Consider the following 19,121-nt stretch of genomic DNA (forward strand, 5'->3'; position numbering starts at 1 on the left):
CAGTGTTTGTTATACTAAAAAAGAGTCTCCTGGTCATGGAGCTATTCTGGCACTGCCTACATGTACCAGGATGCATTGCAAACAAACATCAGCAACTCCGCTTAGCTTCTCTGGATTTCTTCAGCCATATACTCGACTCAAACACATACAGCTGTTTATCTAAGTCGGCCAAAACAATCTAAAATGCATCCTCGTCAATAACATCCTCACTTATATTTTGGGATGCCATTTGTGCTGCTTCTCGTGTCGTTTAATACATGTTTGCTATCCAAGCGTAGATGGAGACTAGAAGCTAAAATAGGCAGTAGTTCTTTTGGCCTACCAACTCAGTCAAATAACTCTGCTGGTGCTGGAAGAAAAACTGATTTTGCAGCTGCACCCTGGGGACACAGCTGCGCATCGGTAACAACTGCAAGTGTTTTTTCATCTATAACCCAAACTAGGGTAGATATATACATTTCTAAATTGGCGTAAATTCCCTTTAAACTTGCAGAAACTGTTTTTATGGCTACCTGGAGCTGTAAACACCACACTGACATAGACATAGACTGTATAAAAAGATGGATGACATGACAGCCCCCTTAAAGTGAAGCCAAAACATTTCCAGTGCTCCCTGCTGAGTGGCTGCAGTATAGGTCATAAAGCCCGCCTCCTCCATGTTAACAGGTGGGACATGAGTCAAACGGGATCTTTGCCGTCGGTGATTTACGTGTGTTTTTGGTTAGCAGAAGTAGCTAAGGCGGCACCACCGGCAGCTCTGGCTCCAAATGACGTCACCAGCGCAAGATGGCAGCGCCTGCCTCAGGGGTATTTTTTCTTCAATTTTGTACAACGAGAGTAGAAAGAGACGCATCTTCCATCTTTATACACAGTCATTGGTGACTGGTGGTGTTAACAAAAAGATGCAGCTAACTTGCTAGCTAGATGAAGGAAACATCAGACTTTCTAGCAGCTAGATGCTTCACTACATTCCCCCTGCTAGTAGTAAACCGTGTCTGTTCCTTGTTTTGGGCGGGGCTATGTGAGAGAGTGGATTAATAACCTTTTGTTAACAAGAGCAATCAGACTGAATCAAAACATTGAAGCACCGGGGTTGTAAAACCAAAACAATTAGATGAGAGACGCTTTAACTCTTTAAAGATCTGTGAGGAACAGCGGATGAGAGTTCTCAGTGTGTCTGTCACATATAAATGTCCAGGTGATTCACCTTAAACGTAAACACATTGCTGGTTTAAAATGCTCAGAGACGCACATTTGTACGTCTGCTATTCAATGACAAGTGGGCAAACAGAATCGGTTGAGGAAGACTGTGTGATATGATCAAAAGCTGCAGAACAGCTATTAACTGCAACTTGTGGTGACACAGTTTCGCCGACCACACTTTCAAAGGTAAAGAGGGAACTTTCAGTCTCACGGGAAATAATGACCTGTTGGTGAACATGGTCAAACATGCACACGCTACGAGCTAACGTGGGTGCATGTTTAGTTCAAAAGGGAACAAGAAATCTCATCAGTATGTCAGTGGGAGTCGGCTGATTCATCCCGAGACTTCGCTAAGTCTGCCAGAGTAAATAATGAGATGTTGAACGTCGAGTGAGGAGCACAAATCTGGGCTCTGAGGTCTTTACTAAAAACACAGACATGACGGCAGCTTCTATCAGACTGTTTATCTTCAATCGAGTTCTAAGGTTTCATTTCATACATCCCAGTGTGTTTGTATAGTTTACAGTCTCACTCATTGGTCAGTGAAGGCAGATCAAAGGAAAATAAATTTGTGTCTCTTAACAAAACTCCAGGGTTTCAGGTGTCTCGGTTCTTTTTAATATCCACTGTGTTTTTAATGGTTCAAACTGTTAACTTAAAACCACCCAAACAGTACAAGTTCTGCCTGGTTAAGCTCACCATCTGCATGAGGCTCTTTCCGCCCTGTGAGGTGATGACTCGGAGGTCTGGCTTGCGGCTGTTGACCATCTGGGGGCTCGGAGGTGGGGGCGGAGACTTTGCCGGAACTACTTTCCCCAGGCTGTTGCCGTTGGAAACAGTGAGGAGGCCTGGGGAGGCCCTGGCGCTGGTGTATCCATTAGCTGCAGGGCGACAGAGGTGCGAATGGACGAAAATCAATAAGAAAATCAAACAGGTGAATGCAGACAGCGGGGGGACGAGGGAGAGTGTTAAAATAATCCTCCAGAAATTCTTTTGATGCTATTCTGAGACGCTCTAATTTAAAGACATGTCAGCGTAGACAGAATACAGCTTTAAACGTCATGTCATCTGGAGTACAGCTATAAAGATGATTCTTGTGTTGGTGATTATTGGACATGATGTCCAGACAAATGATTTCCTTCTTTTAAAATCTTTAACAATGTCGTCTTTGAAATGTTGCTCAAATACAGCTCCAGATTTTAGACTTCAAAAAGGGCGGCTCATTTTCACTCTAAATATCCGATAAAGTACACAGTCAGTTTCTGGTGAAAACGTTTAAAGGAAGAAATAAAGTGTCGTCATGTTAAAGGTGATCTATGAATCTGACTATATGTCCGACAGGAAGTGCGTGTGTGTGTTAATGTTACTGGTGGCATCCTCTGATCCCTCTGGGGCACAAAAACACACGGTGCAGAGGAGGTGAGGATTTGGGATAAAATCACTTAAACTGACCAGATACCAAGAGGAACACTGAGCGGTAAAAAAAAAGCAGCAGATAAAGGAGCACTCACGGACTGGACTTGGGCATCCTCCGTTTGAATTATTCAGGTCGCCTCCGAGAAGAGCACCTTTTAAAAAGAAGTTAAAATAGGTACAAAGAGTGAGTGAAGAGCAAAAGCAACGCTTGGAGCTTAGACATTTTCTGACACAGAGTCATAAACTGGACAAACTTCTGGAAAACAAGGAAGCAATGATGTGTTGGGAATGGTGTTAAAACTGGGAGAAAAAGAAGACTAATGTAGCACAGGACAACCAAGACACACTGTAATCAGGTATGTAATCTGGCCAAAGAAGGTGAAAAAGGCGTCTAAGTGTGAAGTGAAAGTGTCTTTAATCTCATCTTTATGAACATACTTGAAATAACAAGGTGTATGCAGTTACTTAGAAGCCAAACAAGCGCCGGGTCAGTGATTAACCGTCTGTTTCTGCTCATATTTTAGCATCACTCGCTCACCTGCACTGGCTGGTCGCTGTGGCAACCCAGGAGACACCGTGTTTCTCTGAAGAGCCGGTTGCTGTGGCGACAGGAGGTGGGTATCCGTGAGCGTGGATGATGTTACATAGGAGGTAGTTACCAGTGCGTTGCCAGGGTTACTGAATTGCAGTGTGCTTTGATTGGACGACTGGACTGTGACGGGCATGGAGAACGTCTGGGGCGGAGCTGCCGTCTGCTGCGGAGACGAGGGGTCAACGTTAGGCTTCATCTTACAACACCGACAACATCTACATCAAATTGAAGACCAAAGTATGTTTGGTTTTCATAAAGTTGTACGTTTTATGTGAGTCCTGTGTGCCCCGGCGTCCTCGTGGTAAAGACGAGAGCTTTAACTCCAGAGTGGAAACTTTCTTAAATGCTGTTTCACTTTCCTACAAGCTTTTCTCTTTTAATATTCACTGTTTAATCCACAAATAGAAGCAAAAAAAAATTATCTTAAAAAAAGACTTTACTTGTATTTAGACCTGCGAAAAAAATCAATAAGTTACAGATAAAACCAGACAGGTTGTAGAGGATGACAAAGTCTGCACCTGATGAGCTGCACAATTTAGATGTTATCAATCTGTTTAACCAGGTAAAAATCTACCTAATCTATGTAATAAGACTGCAATATTCATCATTTATTTACTTGTGTTCATTATTTTGATAAAGCATTTTTCAGAATTGTTTAATGTAGAAGGTAAGATATCAAGTAGACATTTAGCAATAGTGTTATACAGCTTAAAATTGCGTCTTCTTGCTCTTGAAGGCTGAATGTAATGGTAGGAGCCGACTGATGCAGGTTATGTCTGCCATCAATGATAATTATTTTGAGAGCTAAGAAACTAAATCTTTTTGATTGATTGCCGTACAGCAGGTCAGTCACAGAGAGAGAGCGAGAGAGAGAGAGAGAGAGTGATGAGGCTGGCGTGCTGCTGATAGAAAGAAGCTCTTTTGTTGTGACTGATGAGTGAAACCGTCCCTTAGTATTTTGCTATCCACTCTCTAGCCCTTGTTAGACTGCAGTTCTGCTGCAGCACCGTAACAACGTTATGCCGTTATGTCGCTTGCCATGCAACCATGCAAAAAGCCAAGCAAGCGAAATATGTGCAAAGTGTAAACAAACAGCAGGAGCATCGCATACACACACGCAGCGCTGTTACGCCCTGCCGGCTCGCTTACTACCTCCAACGCCGGCTCAGACGCTCAACAACTACGCCCCACCATTCCGCCTCTGTGCGTTTTACATTGTCTATTTGTTAGCATGAGTAAACTGAAACCAATGCGGATGTTCAGTATATTCACGATTAACGGAACAGGATAAATAATGTTTTTGTTCTGGTCATGTAAGTGCAGGTGGTTCTACACAAGCACGGCAATGATTCAATGCCACTGGGCAGATTGAATTAAGTGAGAGATACAGGTGAGTATCATCAGCGTATAATAGTGGAAGTAAAGTAGGGATAGACCGATTATCAGCGCCGATATTCTGCATTTTGACGCATATCGGCATCGGCCTATTTTTTTTAATTACTATTATTTATTTATTTATTTATTTATTTATTTATTTTTAAATCTGACGGCCGATAAGAGTTCATTTCTTTGCTAATTTTATTTAACTTTGTTTTATTTTCTTTATAAAACTTCAGATAGTTATTTATTTATTTATTTAAATTTTCAGTTAACTTTATAAGAGATGCTGCTGACCCTGGGAACTCCCTGCGCTTTTTGTTTGTTTGTTTAATAAACATATGCTTAAAGGCATTTAAACAAAGTTAAGTGTTGGAGTTTGTATTATTCAAAATTTTGACGCCAATATTTTAACTTTTACTGCAAATGAATATCGACTCCAAAAATCGGTTATCGGCCTCCTTGACTACTAATAATCGGTATCGGTATCGGCCCTGAAAAAACCATATCGGTCTATCTCTAAAGTAAAGCTAAATCATGTGTGAGGTTTTCAGGACTGGACACAAAAGCTGTTCACGCAGGACCAGAGAGCCCGCTAACAGGCTCTGTCATAGAGGTGGAAACTAAACGCTCTTAGAGTAAAAGAGTTTTAGTTACATTGTAATAACTTTAAAATGTAAAGCAGTGTCCTTAGCATCTCTAAATGTGCAGGCCAGATAAGACCATGTCTGCAGAACTGTTTATTTATCTGTTTCTCCTGTGATTATCTCAAGTCTTCTGTGCGAAAATAAAGTGTGAAACAAGCAGCTAGAGGAACTTCACACCAGAAGCCGTTTCCTGTCGGCTCTCAAGCCGAACACAGAATAACAAGAGAGAAATATTTGACCAACAACTCCTCGGATCGAAAGAGACGCAGATAAAACATTCATTACAAAAAACTCAGAGTATACGCATTTAGATTATTCAGGTGCGGGCGAGCCGACTTACTCCGTAGCGTTTGAAGAGGACATCCAGGTCCTCTGTGGTCTTACGGTACTTGTCATCATTTAGGGGACTTTGGTCGATGGAGTCTTCACCGTCCGGCTCTGGACTGTCACAACCGTTGAAGCCTTTCTTTCTCAAAGTCTGTGACAGTTAAAGAAGAAATGTCATGATGATCAGCAGTGTGCTTGGAGCTTAATTTTAACACTCTATTAATCAATCAGATAAGTTCCCAGAGTTGTTTCTTGAGTCTCTGGCTTCCACTTTAAAGAGGAAGTCCATAAATACAGATTTCAGCTCTATTCAAGGTTAAAGTCTTTTTCCTGTCCTAACACAGAAGCAACATTTTAAGGAAGATCTTAGCTAACGCACTGGTACCCGAACGCTGCAGCTGTGATGGATTTACCTCAATAATGTCTGCGTTGGTTCGGCTCTCGTGGGGCTCGTTGTACTCTGTGTATTTGAGCAGGACCTTGTCCATGTCCGTGCTGGCGTACTGGAACAGCTTGTTCGCGTGATTGAAGATGATCAGAGCGATCTCGCAGTCGCACAGGACACTCAGCTCGTAGGCTTTCTTCATCAAGCCAAACTTTCGCTTTGTGAATGTCACCTGAGAGGAAACAAGACAGAAAATGTTGTGTGGTTTAGTTAAAATCCAGAATCATTTTGGTTATAGCAGACGATTTGGACTGTGGAGTATTGCCACACACTCTTTTTTAAACCTCAGATATATCGTTTCTCTATTCTATTCTCTCCAGTTTCTTGCTCGCATAGGTGGACAAACAAATAAGTCTAGACTTGCAAATCAAATCCACAATTCAGAAGAAGATGACGTGTGATTTATCTTTCAACTTCCTAGTGCTGCAGAAAATATAAAAGTCAAAATAGCTGACAAACACATCCTGTAATAAGTTTTTGTTGGTGCTCTTTGGCTGCCAGAAGGATCACTGAAACACTGTGGAGACAGTTTTCAGCATCAGTAATGAAGCAGCCTTTTTAGTGGCTCTTTTATGAGTCAAACATTAGCACTACAATGAAGTAACAGCGTCAAACTTTGAGTCTCTGATGTTGCACTGAATGTCTGAAAATTAATAGAAGAGGACTTAAAGATTTGAATTTTATAAAAAAGTCTTTGAGTCCTCGATGTTTCACTAATCACTAGATGGCCTCAGTACAGAAAGCATCTAATGTACAGTAACACTGTGGTTCAGCTGCCGAAGGACAGTATGGCACAAAATAAACCTTGTCGACTTTTGAAAGGTTCATTTACAGTGTTAAAGTAGAGACCAAACACACAGGACAGATTGAGTTTTATAGATTTTATATACTTTTTTACCAATTTGTCAAAGTTTTAAGCGCCTGTGTCCACTGTGTTTTTTGCACTGGCAGCGCTCTTCTCTTACTGTGCTTACTGTTGCTAGGTTACCAAAGTTGTCTGGCTGCATTTGCGCTTCCGTTAGTAGTGACCGTTAAGGGCCCGATCAGACAGAACGCGCTTTGCAGGCTGTAATACGCGAGGCGCACCACACTGCCTTTTTTGTGGAAGTAAACACCCGATCAGACAGAGCGTGTTTTAGCAGCTGGGGGCAGTTTTTTTTTTCCTACTGTTGTTAAGGCAACCACTGAATCATTAGCTGTCATTAACCTAACCGTAACATTGTAAACTGACAGAAGGCTCGCCTCTCCTTTCATCCGATTGGACAATGAGAAAAAACGCCCATGACGTCGGGAGCTTTTCTGCTTTGAGAAGCAGCAAGAAGCAGCAGCTCTACGCCTGGAAATTGTACCCTCGACAAAAACGAAAGGATGAGCTTCTCCTCCGCCATTGTTGTTGACAAAATTGATATCAGTAGTCCCGCCCCTTCTTGATTTTGATTGGCCCGTGAGGTAGAAGTGACATTGACGAGAGCAGCGGTGTTGAGCTATTTTCAACTAAGAGCGCTGTTAGCACGTCGAAATAACAGCTGGTGCCGAGGACGTTTTTGAGCTTAGGAGGGCGAGCACTGAAAAAGCGTTGTGTTTATAGAAATTTGAATTAAAAAAAGGCAGCAAAAGTTGATGTTTTGAGTAATTTAGCCACGCTGCAGTGACACTGCCAACATCTACATCTTCTAAATGACTTATGTCATAACAATTAAACTGGAGCATGTTTGTGTGTGCAAACAATGTCAGGATGAGTCTGCAGACTTTACGGTCAGTCAGAGATGTGGGGAGCTGGACTTGAACCTGAAAGAAAGAACCTGGCAAAGCACAAAAACAGTGATGACAGAAGAAATACCCTAAAAGTACAGAATAAATCTCTGACTCCTTTATGACCCAAAAGGGACCTTGGTCAGGGAGGAGACCAAGAGTCACTGTGATTGAGGACTGAGAACAACAGTGAATCATTTTACACATCAGGGCCAAAATAAGGCGATCGTGGAAAATGCATGACAAAAACAACTCTGAGGACTGAGAGCGTGAGGCAAAATATTCTGCTGTGTAATGAAACCATCATTGAACATTTCAGCAGTGATAGAAGGCACTTTGTCTGGCACCAACTCATAATCATCTCATCCATCCAACAGCTTCCCTACTGCGAAGTGTGATGGCAGCCTCACGCAGAGAAGACTTGTGAGGAGAAAGGAGACAACAAAGGGAGCTGAAAGAGGCAAACTCCTGTCAGCAGACGGCTTTGGAGTATTTGACACCTCTCGCTGCAGAAAATGTGTGTTTGAATGGGACAATGACACGAGCATGGAGCCAAACGAACAATAGAGCCGCTTCAGAATGAGGACGTACAAAAACCTGTGAATGATTTCAGACTATCTTAAATCTGCCCGCTGCCTCAGGCTGGTGCTAAATAAGGACTGTTAATGTTAAAATATATGAGCAGTTTCTTTTAATCTATCCTTTCGTGAACATTAAGACATTTTTTTTGTATATTTGAATGATAACAGTGTTTAAAATGTACAGGGTCTTATACTTAATGTGTTTTATTCATGGTATTAATTTAAGTATTCAATTAATTTTTATATTAAACTTCCTACAGAATTCCACTTTTAGTTAAAACAGCAATAAAATGTCATTTTTACATGTTTTATGATACCCAAGACATTTTGGACTTTTAACCGATGGCTCCTTTTCTGAATCAATCCCTTTAACAAGCTGCTCTTTAATAATTTAAAGGTTATTTTCTAAAAATTGAAACCGGCAAACTGCAACCACCGAGGAATTTTATGTGCTACAAAATAAAAGCTCCAGAACAGCTTCAAAAACTGAAATTGTGAGGGCACAAAACGTTGCGTTTTTTTATGGTCGTAACTCAGATTAACATGTTTAGTAATTCCTTAAATCTTCTTCTCAGATTTTGTCTATTTGTTGTCTTATTTTGATAATATTGACCTAAATGAAGATGACAAACTGATCATTGTGACAAGCACTTTGTAAACACAATGAAGATCCGTGTTATATCATGTTGTTGGGTAAAAAGAAAAAAAGACAAATACAGATAACCTAACGCTATCATTTTAAAGAAGTTAAAAAATGTTTTCTTTAATGTAATACACGTCTCAGCATTGAAGGACCTCCAGTACCAAAAGAGACACAATTGAGGCCTTTATTCTGAAATAACAGATGGCTGAGAAAAGAAGCGCCGTCCTCTATTCGGGTGCAACCAATATACCAGTATAAAATGCAGAGAGAGGTATTTTATTGTGTAATCTAGCTAAAGCTAAAGCTTCGTCACGGACATGCAGCGTCATGATCGCCAGCACAGCAGCCACCCCCACAGCAATCAATAGCCCCTTTTTACACTGCCAGTTCAAGGCAATTACGCCTCTGTTACGTTCTATGTGGAACGCACAGAGGCAGAATGGTGGGGCGACGTCGTTCCGCTTCTGAGTCGGCATTGGAGGTAGTAACAGAGGTGAAACGGCGGAGCTGGCAGGGTGGAACAACGCCGTGTGTGTGTATTTGAAGCATGCGCTGTTTGTTTACACCTTGCGCACGAATGCTATGTAAGAACAAACACTGGGGCGGCTTTAGGCCGCCGTTGTTTGGGCCGACGTATAATGACAAGCGCTGCACGACGGCGGAGCTTCGTTACGGCGCTGAGGCAAAAAAAGAGCTCATGTTACCGTAGGCTGAGCTCAACTACTGCAGCGGTAGCTAGCTGGATTGCAAACACGACATGGCGTAAACAGATGGTAGGCTGTAATTTGTGTGTGTTTTGAATGTGTTTCACATAAAAATAAATTTAATTAGTGTTTAAATAACTTGTTTACATGTTTTTTTTTTATAAATAGCTATTTTGCACTCTGGGACACCCACAAAAAAGGACTTATATTCCACATTTTACGGTAAATCACATGATAAAAAATAAATTGACTTGATTACAAATTTGATCATCACATATTAATTAATAAAAGGGAGAAACAGACGAAAGCTCAGTTAAGACTCACCTGCTTGTTCCTTTCATCGGTGATCCGTTGGATCTGAATCTTTTTCCTACCCATGATGCTTTGCAGTTGTGGAGACAAATGTCGTAGTCAGTCGAGTGGAGAAGTGCCTCTCAGACGGTCAGAGAAGAAGCGCAGCCTGTGACCTCTTACTACAGCCCAGAAACAGTCAGACACAGTCATGCATCCGAGGATACGCGCACACACACATTTCTCTGCCCAGGTGTGGTGAGGCGACGTCGTCGAATCCTTTCACTGACGGACAGCGAGAGCGAAGAGCCCAGCTGAGATGATATGTCAAGTTTACGATCGGAGGTCCTCAGGTTAACAGGGATAGAAGTGACAAACTTCCTTGCAGCTGCTGTGTTGAAGGAGACGTCGCTCCTCTCCTGTGTGAGACAGAGACAGAAAGGTCAGTCAAATGTCGCTCATGTTCATAACACGTAACGCAAACTCAGAACAAGACGACACAGGAGACGTTTCAGGGCAATGACTCAATTCGATGTGTTGATGGGGATCAAGTTATCATATTTCTGTAGTGTGAGAAAATGAAATAAAAGCCGAACTTAAATCAACATGAGAAAAATAATTCCGTCCGACTATGAGAGCAGGGGGTCATAGACGGTTAAGCTGTCCATCCAGCCAACAGTTTGCACCAGAGAGCAACATTGGCTTCCTCTATCCAAAACTGTTTAAAGCACTTCATCAAATCAGTGCAATAAGTTCTGCCTCAGACTCGGGTAAAGCTGCAGAAGGGATGTGCATTATTGCTAACATTACCCACTATAACAGCCTCACACACCTTTGTAAAAGCTGTGCCACAGTTTGTGCGCCATCTTTGAGTGGTTTCTTTTATATCGGCCGCACTGTGAAATCCTTCCTCATGAATAAGAAATGAAAAATAATCGACAAATAATGAATGAGAAAGCCTTGAGAGCTCTTTCAACTCTGCAGGCTTTAAATACATCTACAGCTGTTTATGGTTTACAAAAGCAGGTGATCACCATTTGGACTTTTAATCACACTTGGTCCGGTGCTGATGCTCTGGATTTAGGCTGGCGGCTCTGGTGCATTAAATCAAGCGCTCATTAGAGCTAAAATACCAGCAATGTAGTTTTCTGCTTCTCAAATTTGAACTTTTGATGCTTTTTTTATTTGAAGATACCACTCTGGTTCTCGGTACTATTATAACGAGCATTAGAGGTAGGGCTGAATGATACATGGCAGGACGTGCGATAGTGAAGCAAATTGACTGGAACACGTCAAGCTGCTACTTTTTGGTTGCTCGGTGCAAAAAGAAAACTCGACTGTTTCTCATTTTCCCCGACTTAGTGACGGAAAAATCGGTTTGAAATCACATCAGTGCAGATCTTCATCAGAGCACAGAGAATCCGTTTTTTCCAATATCGTGCAGCCCTAATTATTACTGTCTGTTATTTGATAATCTATTACACGGGTGGGAATCGCAGGGTAACTCACGATACGATACGCGGTCCACGATAACATTACAATACAGCGATTCTGTGCTAATTGTTAGGCTATATTGCAAGACAATCGTATAATGATACATCACGATTACTTCTTTTTCGGTCCATTCATTTCAAATCACATTTCCCTCATTCAAGCGCCATCACGTGAGCGTGCCATATGTTTGTAAATTCAAATATCAATAGCGTATTTGGTGGCAGCTAGGGATGCACGATTTTATCGGCACGTTATCGGTATCGGCCGATATTGGCTTAAAAATGAACTATCGGATATCGGCCAACACGCCGATATCCGCCGATATAATTAACCAATTAAAAAATGGGCTGCTGCACACTTGATTAAATGCCCGACCTCGGCGCAATGTCCCTGGCGCGAAGAAGACCTGCGCGGCGCAGCGTGATGACGTCACATGTGTCTACCTGCAGCATGAGAGAGTTAGAAGCCAAAAGTGTCCGAAAAAGATCACAAAACTGCTATTTGCAATGCCTGCTCAGCTTCGGTGATGCGAGGAGGAGCCAAGCCAAAGTCTGTCAACACTACAAACTTGATTAACCATCTCAAGACCCGTCACCCCGACCGTCGTAACAAATGTGATGAGAGTATCACCATTATACTGTACGCTAATTCCAATACAGAAGAGAGTTGATGATCTCTGCAATTAGGTGTGCGGGAAAAAAATATCGGTATCAGTAATCGGCTAAATGAGTTGTAAAATATCGGCATATCGGATATCGGCAAAAAATCCAGTATCGTGCATCCCTACATTTAACATTTCTGAACCTGACAATTTTTTAAAATGTTTAAAAATGAAAACAATTACTAAATTGTTAAAAGCTATGAATTTTCTTTCGATTAACCAATTGATTTTTTTTTCATTTAATTTTATGCAATATTAAAAAATGATTGTTTTCATTTGGTTTCAGTGTTTTGTGTGTCTTTTTAATATCTGCTTTAATAAAACAATCTCACATTTGGAAGTGAAAATGAGGCTGCAAATGGATCCCAAAGGTAAAGCTTCAAAGTCTCACTGCTGCAGTGGAAACAGACGATAAAACACCTGAATAATAAAGATAAAAGAGAAACTGACAGTAAACTAGTTTAAACCGTCGCTCCACATTTCTTCTTCAGCTCCTGAACTATTTTCCTTCTCCTCCTTCGGACACAAAAGGCTCAGCCCTGTTGTGTTACGTTCTCCCTCCAGTGTTGACCCTCTGTGTCCGTGCTCTCCTGTGGGATTGTTGTCAGGCCAGACGGAAAATATGAAAACGCCAGTGGAGTGCACATGGGGCCTCCGCAAACCACATTTCAACACTTCACAGTGTCCAGCTTGAGAATTAATCAGAAGCTGTAATAAAATCCAGCATATTAGGTTCAAGTCCAGAAACCTCGGGTGCATTTATCAGTGCCATCTATTGCGTCAACGGGAGCAACTTCAGCCTCCTGTATCAACCGTTCAGACAATTAAGGAAATCCAGTTTGACTTGTTTTTCTGCTCGCTCACATGTTTCAACTTGGACTGCACCGATTCTACACGCCGGACAGGTAGCGGTAGCAATAGTCACCTTTTTGTCAATTTCAAAATAAAAGCTCTGTGCTTTCACTTTCACCGTTCATTCAGCTGACCCAGTTTTAACCTTTGGCCTCATGTTACCTACCTTACATAAAATTGAGTCAAAGGAGTTCTATTCAGTGAGACATACTGATAATAATATGGAGATTAAGGGACAATTTCAGGGGTGGTTTTATTTGCGGTTTTTACGCACTTACAGTCACAACAATTTGGAGTTACAACTGAATTTGTTCAATCCCAATCCATACAGGAAATAACCTTTAACTCTTATGTTAGACAAGGTGTGTCATTGTAGAAATGTCTTTCTTTCATTTTTTGAGGGGAATGTTTTAATACTTGATTAACTGTTTTCAGGATTTTTCAACGCAAAATAATGACAACATGTTTCACATTTTCAGATACCAGCTCGTCACACGATATGATTTGCTGCTTCTTTCTTATGTAAGATAAAACAATGACTTTAGGACTTTTGGTCAGACCACACAAGACATATGAAGACAAAACTTTGTGTTTTGATTGGCATATTCAATATTTTCTAGCTTTTAGCTTTAGCTTTTACCATATGTGAGTTTTTAGTCATGTATATTGTTCTAAAAGAAATGTGCCAATCACAATATACTGGGACCAAATGTGCCGACTATAAAAGTACGTTACTGACAACCAACTGTTAGTTTAAGCTCCATATAACAGCTTCAATTACCGTAATATTTGGTGTATAAGATGCACTTTTAATTCTTTTTTTTCATCTAAAAAAGTGGGCTGTGTCCTACATATTGGTGTGACCAATTTCGGTTAGGATTCACTGCTGCAGATGAGGCTAGTTTGCATATTTATTCAATACCAGTAACATAATCAGGTCAAAGAAGTTTTAACATGCAGTAGGTTGTTTACACAACATTTATTTTCTGTGTTGGCAGCAATAATAAGAGACCTTTAAGGTGTTTATCGCCCCTGTCATGATGTCCATTATTAAACGTTATACACAGGCTAGCAATTGGTTTGATCGCCTGCAAACACAGCACCTCAATATAAAATCATGTACAATGTTGTTTGTGTTGTGCTTAGCTGGAGCTTTTTATACATTATATCTGCTTTCACAGCATCATAGATTAGCTATAACCATCAACACCAACTCTAAGCCTTAGAAATATCACACTGTTAGAGGAAAAATTATTAAAAAGTGCTCTTCCCTACTGACTCTTCTAACTTCACCACTGTCGAGCTACAATATTATCTTTGATTAGCCCTGAATTGACAAGAATTGGGCTTCACTTCAAAGCTTCTGTCTAGCCTCCGTCTCCCTGACTGCCCTCTGCATGGCTGCCCCCTCATTACTGTAATTGACACGTTCATCCCTCCTCTTCCCCCCTTAAGGCGCTGATGGCTCAATTAGGAGCTGGCCGGAGGACTGATTGGATGCCAAGATAATGAGGTCGCCGCTTGGCTAAAACTGCGGCAGGCCGAAGCAAGCTCGTTCGATGACATACGGGAAGCCAAGGAAGCAGAAAAGACCATTAACAAGTAAGTCTGAAGACGCATATAGACACAAAAAAGGCAGAAAATAAGTGACTCTACATTTGGTGACTCCGGTGAGCCACGTACATGTCATTCAAATCATCCAAGTAAGGGTTATGCAACCTTTGAATATTGTTCTGATGAAGGACAGGGCAATCAAGCTCAGGCTAGGCATCTGTCTGTTTTGGAGTAGTGTAATTGGTGGCTGTGACCTTTAGCGGATTATTCACTAGCCAATGAAATGTGCCAAAGCCCTGAGATAAATGGTCCGAGCCTCAAACGTGGCTTGCAGTGGGGTTTGCCCCTCCGCAGCTCTCTGAGGGGGCTTTAGGACGGTCTTAATGGCTCAATCTCAACCCCCCAAAGATGGACAGCGTTGATTTGCACTCACGCAGTCTTGTGACTTTGAGCAGCATTACACCTGATGACAGGGAACATGGGGGGATTTATTAGTCAGACATTTTTATTCAGACGTAGTCAAGTCGCCAACAAGCACTACAAGCTACTGCTTTCATCACTGATTATTTTCAGGTACTTTTGTCTTAAAAATGTCAGACAATAGTGAAACATTTTTCATCAGAGAATCACTCCAAATCTAAAAGATAAAACTCTTATTCTTTACTCCATAAAGATTAAAGAAGCAAATACTCACATTTCATTGGCTTAAATCAGGGAACCTTGGTCATTATTGCTTGAGATACAAATAGTTTAATCAATTAACTCATTGGCGCAAATGTAATCAACCAACTATTCATTGAAGCACTATCTCGCCTACTTTGAATAAAGACGCTACATTTCCAATATATCCTACTGACTGATCATTTTTGATGTATAGTTGTGTAATAACAACCTCCTTCCTCAAAAACATAATAGATCCCCCATTAAACAATGTTAATAATCAAATACCCAGAGACGATATATAAGAAGTGAACATAGCCTCTTGGTTTGAAAACCCGAGGCAATGTGGAGGTGCTTATAACCTGCATACTTTCTCATGGTCAACAGGGGGCGACTCAGCTGGAAGAAAGTGGATTGTATGGAACCAGATGAGAAAATGACCTGCTTCCCAGTTGATTTATTACCTCATTAAACATTTTTCTAATGAGTTTATGGTCTCAATGGCTTGTTTCAATTCTTCTTGCATACAGTATGATGTTGATTTCATTATGTATTATTTAGTATGGTCCTATTGATGGTAAAATTGACATTAGGGCAGGCCATGCATTATTCTACCACAGACGTGTGTCAGCAGGGGCAGAAACGTAGCAATGCTTATCGAGCCAAATATGGTCGCTTCTGGCTCCAAGAAAATAAGATGGCAATGGTCAAAATGCCAAATTTAAAACTTCAAACACTAGTCCACAAACCAACGGATGGCTGCGCCCATTTCTTTAATAGTGTCTATGAAAATATCGTATGTTTAGTGTCCAATTTAACCCATTTGCACCAACTTTGACAGACATAGGTGCTGTTGAGACGAGGCTTTACTCCATTAAAGTCATTAAAGCCGCTTTCCCACTGGTCAAAATCCAGCTAACACCCGCTAACACCCGGCTTTTTTGCTTAATGGGAAAGGCTACAATCGGCAATCAGACCCGGGTCAAATGACTCTGCAGTAGACCCGGGTAATTATCGCCTCCGCTCCAATCGGCATTGATGGGAACACAAAACCTGGGTCGACACGTTTATCTCCGCCCCCTTTCCGACGCGATGCTATGCTCCGTCTGAGACTCCTCGTCATCTCAGCTACAAATTCCGCCCCTCTTCCTCCAAGCAGTGCCCAAATATCGTTCCAAGTTTGATAAACAGACTGAATGAGTAATAAATACAAAGACCTAACCACTGTGATGTCTTCAATTTAAGTTTGTGACGTCAGATGGTGACGCAGCAGAAAAGAGTCCGAAAGGAGGATACTTCACTGGCAATTGGAACGGAGACAATCGGCATTTATAAGTGGGTCTTCCCGAGTCTGAAAAACTCGGTCAACACGCTAAATTTAGGTGGGAAAGGGGTATTAGTGAGGTGGTCCTGTGCGCCAAATTCTTAAAATGCTTGGATGGAAAATTCTAGAAGTTTTGTCCTAAGAGGGCAACTTGTGTATTAAATAACATATGCACATTGACGTTTTATATCTGTTTAACCAACAAACACCATTAATTGTTTGATTTGTGGTCTCTCCTGTTGTGTCTTCTTTGACTTGACAGACAGATTCCCAAACCACAAAGGATGCTAACAGTTCAATTGCTGTCTTTAGCATTTGCTGCTGTGGACTTGGAGAAACCGTCTGTTAGTTTTATTCTGTTCATCTTGGCAACCACTCCCTCCTTTGTCAGCTCAAAGTCCTACCCATAGGACCTGCAACTTTCAACAGCACTGTTATTTTAAGCATTTTAATAAAATGCTTCAGTTTATGATGGCAGCACATACGTTAATCTGACTGTGAGCAAAGTGGGAATCTTTGGGATCCAGGTGACATTTCAGGACATAAGCAACTTTTCTTTGACTTCTTACAAACAGATTTAAGCACCAAAAGAATGCACATATCATAGATTACAATGAACACACTGGTGGATGGAGATCTGATTGGTGTAATGTGTCATCTATGCTCTCGAGAGCAACATCTGTACAACCTACAGATGTTGATATTAATCCATCTGCAGGGATGGCACTCTGTCAAACTGGCCTACTTCTAGCCCAACAGCTTTGGTTTCTACACTGGGATGGCACAGAAAATCATGGCAGCAAAGGCTAATCATTGCATACATACAGCACCTACACTAAACCATAATCACTGCCCTAATTTGATTGTGTCTGATTAATGGGTTAATGTTAAAGGGTGGGTATTATGCTAATTTGAAGCTTCATATTTCACTCTGCGATACCTGTGGAGTAGCTTAGCATAATTCACAGTAAAAAAAAAAAAAAAAGTATCTTTTTTTCTCACACTGTTCTTTGTCACTTTGTGATGTCACAAAGTGCAGCATGTAGAAAAAACTGTGTGACACCTGGCGTTCACAGCAGCCTGCAGACTGAGCTGAGAAGCCTGGGGATTACTCCAACATACTTTTACCTACAGATTTGAAACTTGACCCACGATTAATACGGATATCCAACATTGTAAAATTATATATAAATATGTCTTAAAATGTGAAACAGCATAATACCTCCTCTTTAAAGAAAACAGTAAATTGGGCTGTCCAATTGACCTTTTCCTCTTGAAAGCATCACTTGAAATCCTGCATTAGCATTATCAATATTTGTGACCTTTTTCCCAAAATCTAAACTACTCCAATGGCAAAATTAAACAAACTAAGACCACTGAAGGGGAATAATATCATTTTCTTGAGGCTCTTTAAGCTGGAAAAAAGCAGCTGCATGAACAGCTTTGAACAATAGGTCTCTTATGTGTAGTTAGCCTGTTTTCCTTTAATCTCATTAAATAACCGACCATGTCAAATCTGGTATGTGGAGTCGACATGAAGTTAAAATTACCTCCTTTTTAACCAAAGTAGAAGCAGGACTGATAGATGTAACCCTACAATAATTGTGACAGATGGGAGTCTGTGGACTGAGTAGGCCCACTGACGGCAGACAGGTACCCTACAGGATCTAATTTGACAGGTTGGAAGCTAACATGTGTGTCCTGATTTAGTACCAAACCAAATAACCTCCTTTAAGACAACACAACTGGGGTTGATTCACAGAGCAGGAGGACGAGCTTCTCTAAACAGGCCATTTCACAATGTTCAAGTTACGACCGACAGCCATTACCTTCCTTACCCTCTCCATTTAACTGCGAGCTGGAGCACACACGCACTACTTTACATCAAAGTACGGACATCTTGTATTCAATTTAAGGCTATTCTTATATTTTAAGAAATATATTACTGTGTTGTTTGTTACTTTCCTGTATTTAAATAATTAAGCAAGCAGGTTTGTCCTCCTGTGCGAGGAAAAAAGACGCAGGAAGGAAATGTATCACTCCACTTACCCTGAAATATTGCTGATAAAAACCGAAAATAGGCCTGCAGACACCCGCTCCAGTAGCGACCCTTCTTGTTTACGAAGCATTAATTAATTACGCTAAAGCGACGTCTCTATTTAGATGAATCCGCGGCATTTTATTCCATTTAATGTTGAAGTAACTATACTGTCCACCCAGGCGATACAGTGAACCCAGTGTACGATCAACGTCATTGACATTAGCCCGTGATTGACCCACCGGGAATCCAATGAGAAGCTGACGTGCGGGCCTTTCGTCCAATCAGAGTGCAGTGTCAACGAAATGGGTGGGCCCGTGAGAGAGGACATGACGGAGGTGACGGCCATGTTCTGCAATAGTGTTTGTATCCCTCCGCTTCAGTATTTACCTTTTGCATGATTTTGCATGTGGGGAAAATGTCACTGTAGCCCCACTGTGCCCTGCCTGCTTTCCATACGAGAACCCGCTAGGCCATTTGTTTTTTTCACGCCTGTAATCACCACAGCCCTGTTAGCGGCGAATATCCGTTCGTTAGGGACTGTTGGAGATGTCACAAGA

At 41.3% G+C, this 19,121-nt stretch overlaps 1 protein-coding gene across 4 annotated transcripts in view; it reads right to left on the reverse strand.

The window, feature by feature from the left end:
* LOC138608401 (myocyte-specific enhancer factor 2D homolog) overlaps positions 1–18,745 on the reverse strand; it is a 32,145-nt gene extending 13,400 nt beyond the window's left edge. For 3 of the 4 annotated variants that reach the window (XM_069680975.1, XM_069680976.1, XM_069680974.1), the window contains exons 1-7: positions 18,573–18,745; positions 10,012–10,397; positions 5,976–6,179; positions 5,576–5,713; positions 3,158–3,374; positions 2,715–2,771; positions 1,903–2,084 (exon numbers count right to left, since the gene is read on the reverse strand). In XM_069680975.1, coding sequence (XP_069537076.1) covers positions 1,903–2,084; positions 2,715–2,771; positions 3,158–3,374; positions 5,576–5,713; positions 5,976–6,179; positions 10,012–10,065 — 852 coding nt within the window. In that variant the 5' untranslated portion in view covers positions 10,066–10,397; positions 18,573–18,745. The remainder of the gene's footprint in view (positions 1–1,902; positions 2,085–2,714; positions 2,772–3,157; positions 3,375–5,575; positions 5,714–5,975; positions 6,180–10,011; positions 10,398–18,572) is intronic. The other variant, XM_069680977.1, reaches the window with a different exon arrangement.
* Between the last annotated feature and the right edge of the window lie 376 nt (positions 18,746–19,121).

The sequence above is a fragment of the Semicossyphus pulcher genome, unplaced genomic scaffold, assembly GCF_022749685.1.
Source record: "Semicossyphus pulcher isolate SPU_LCO1_2020_fin unplaced genomic scaffold, fSemPul1.0.p SCAF_5, whole genome shotgun sequence".
Taxonomy (NCBI): domain Eukaryota; kingdom Metazoa; phylum Chordata; class Actinopteri; order Labriformes; family Labridae; genus Semicossyphus; species Semicossyphus pulcher.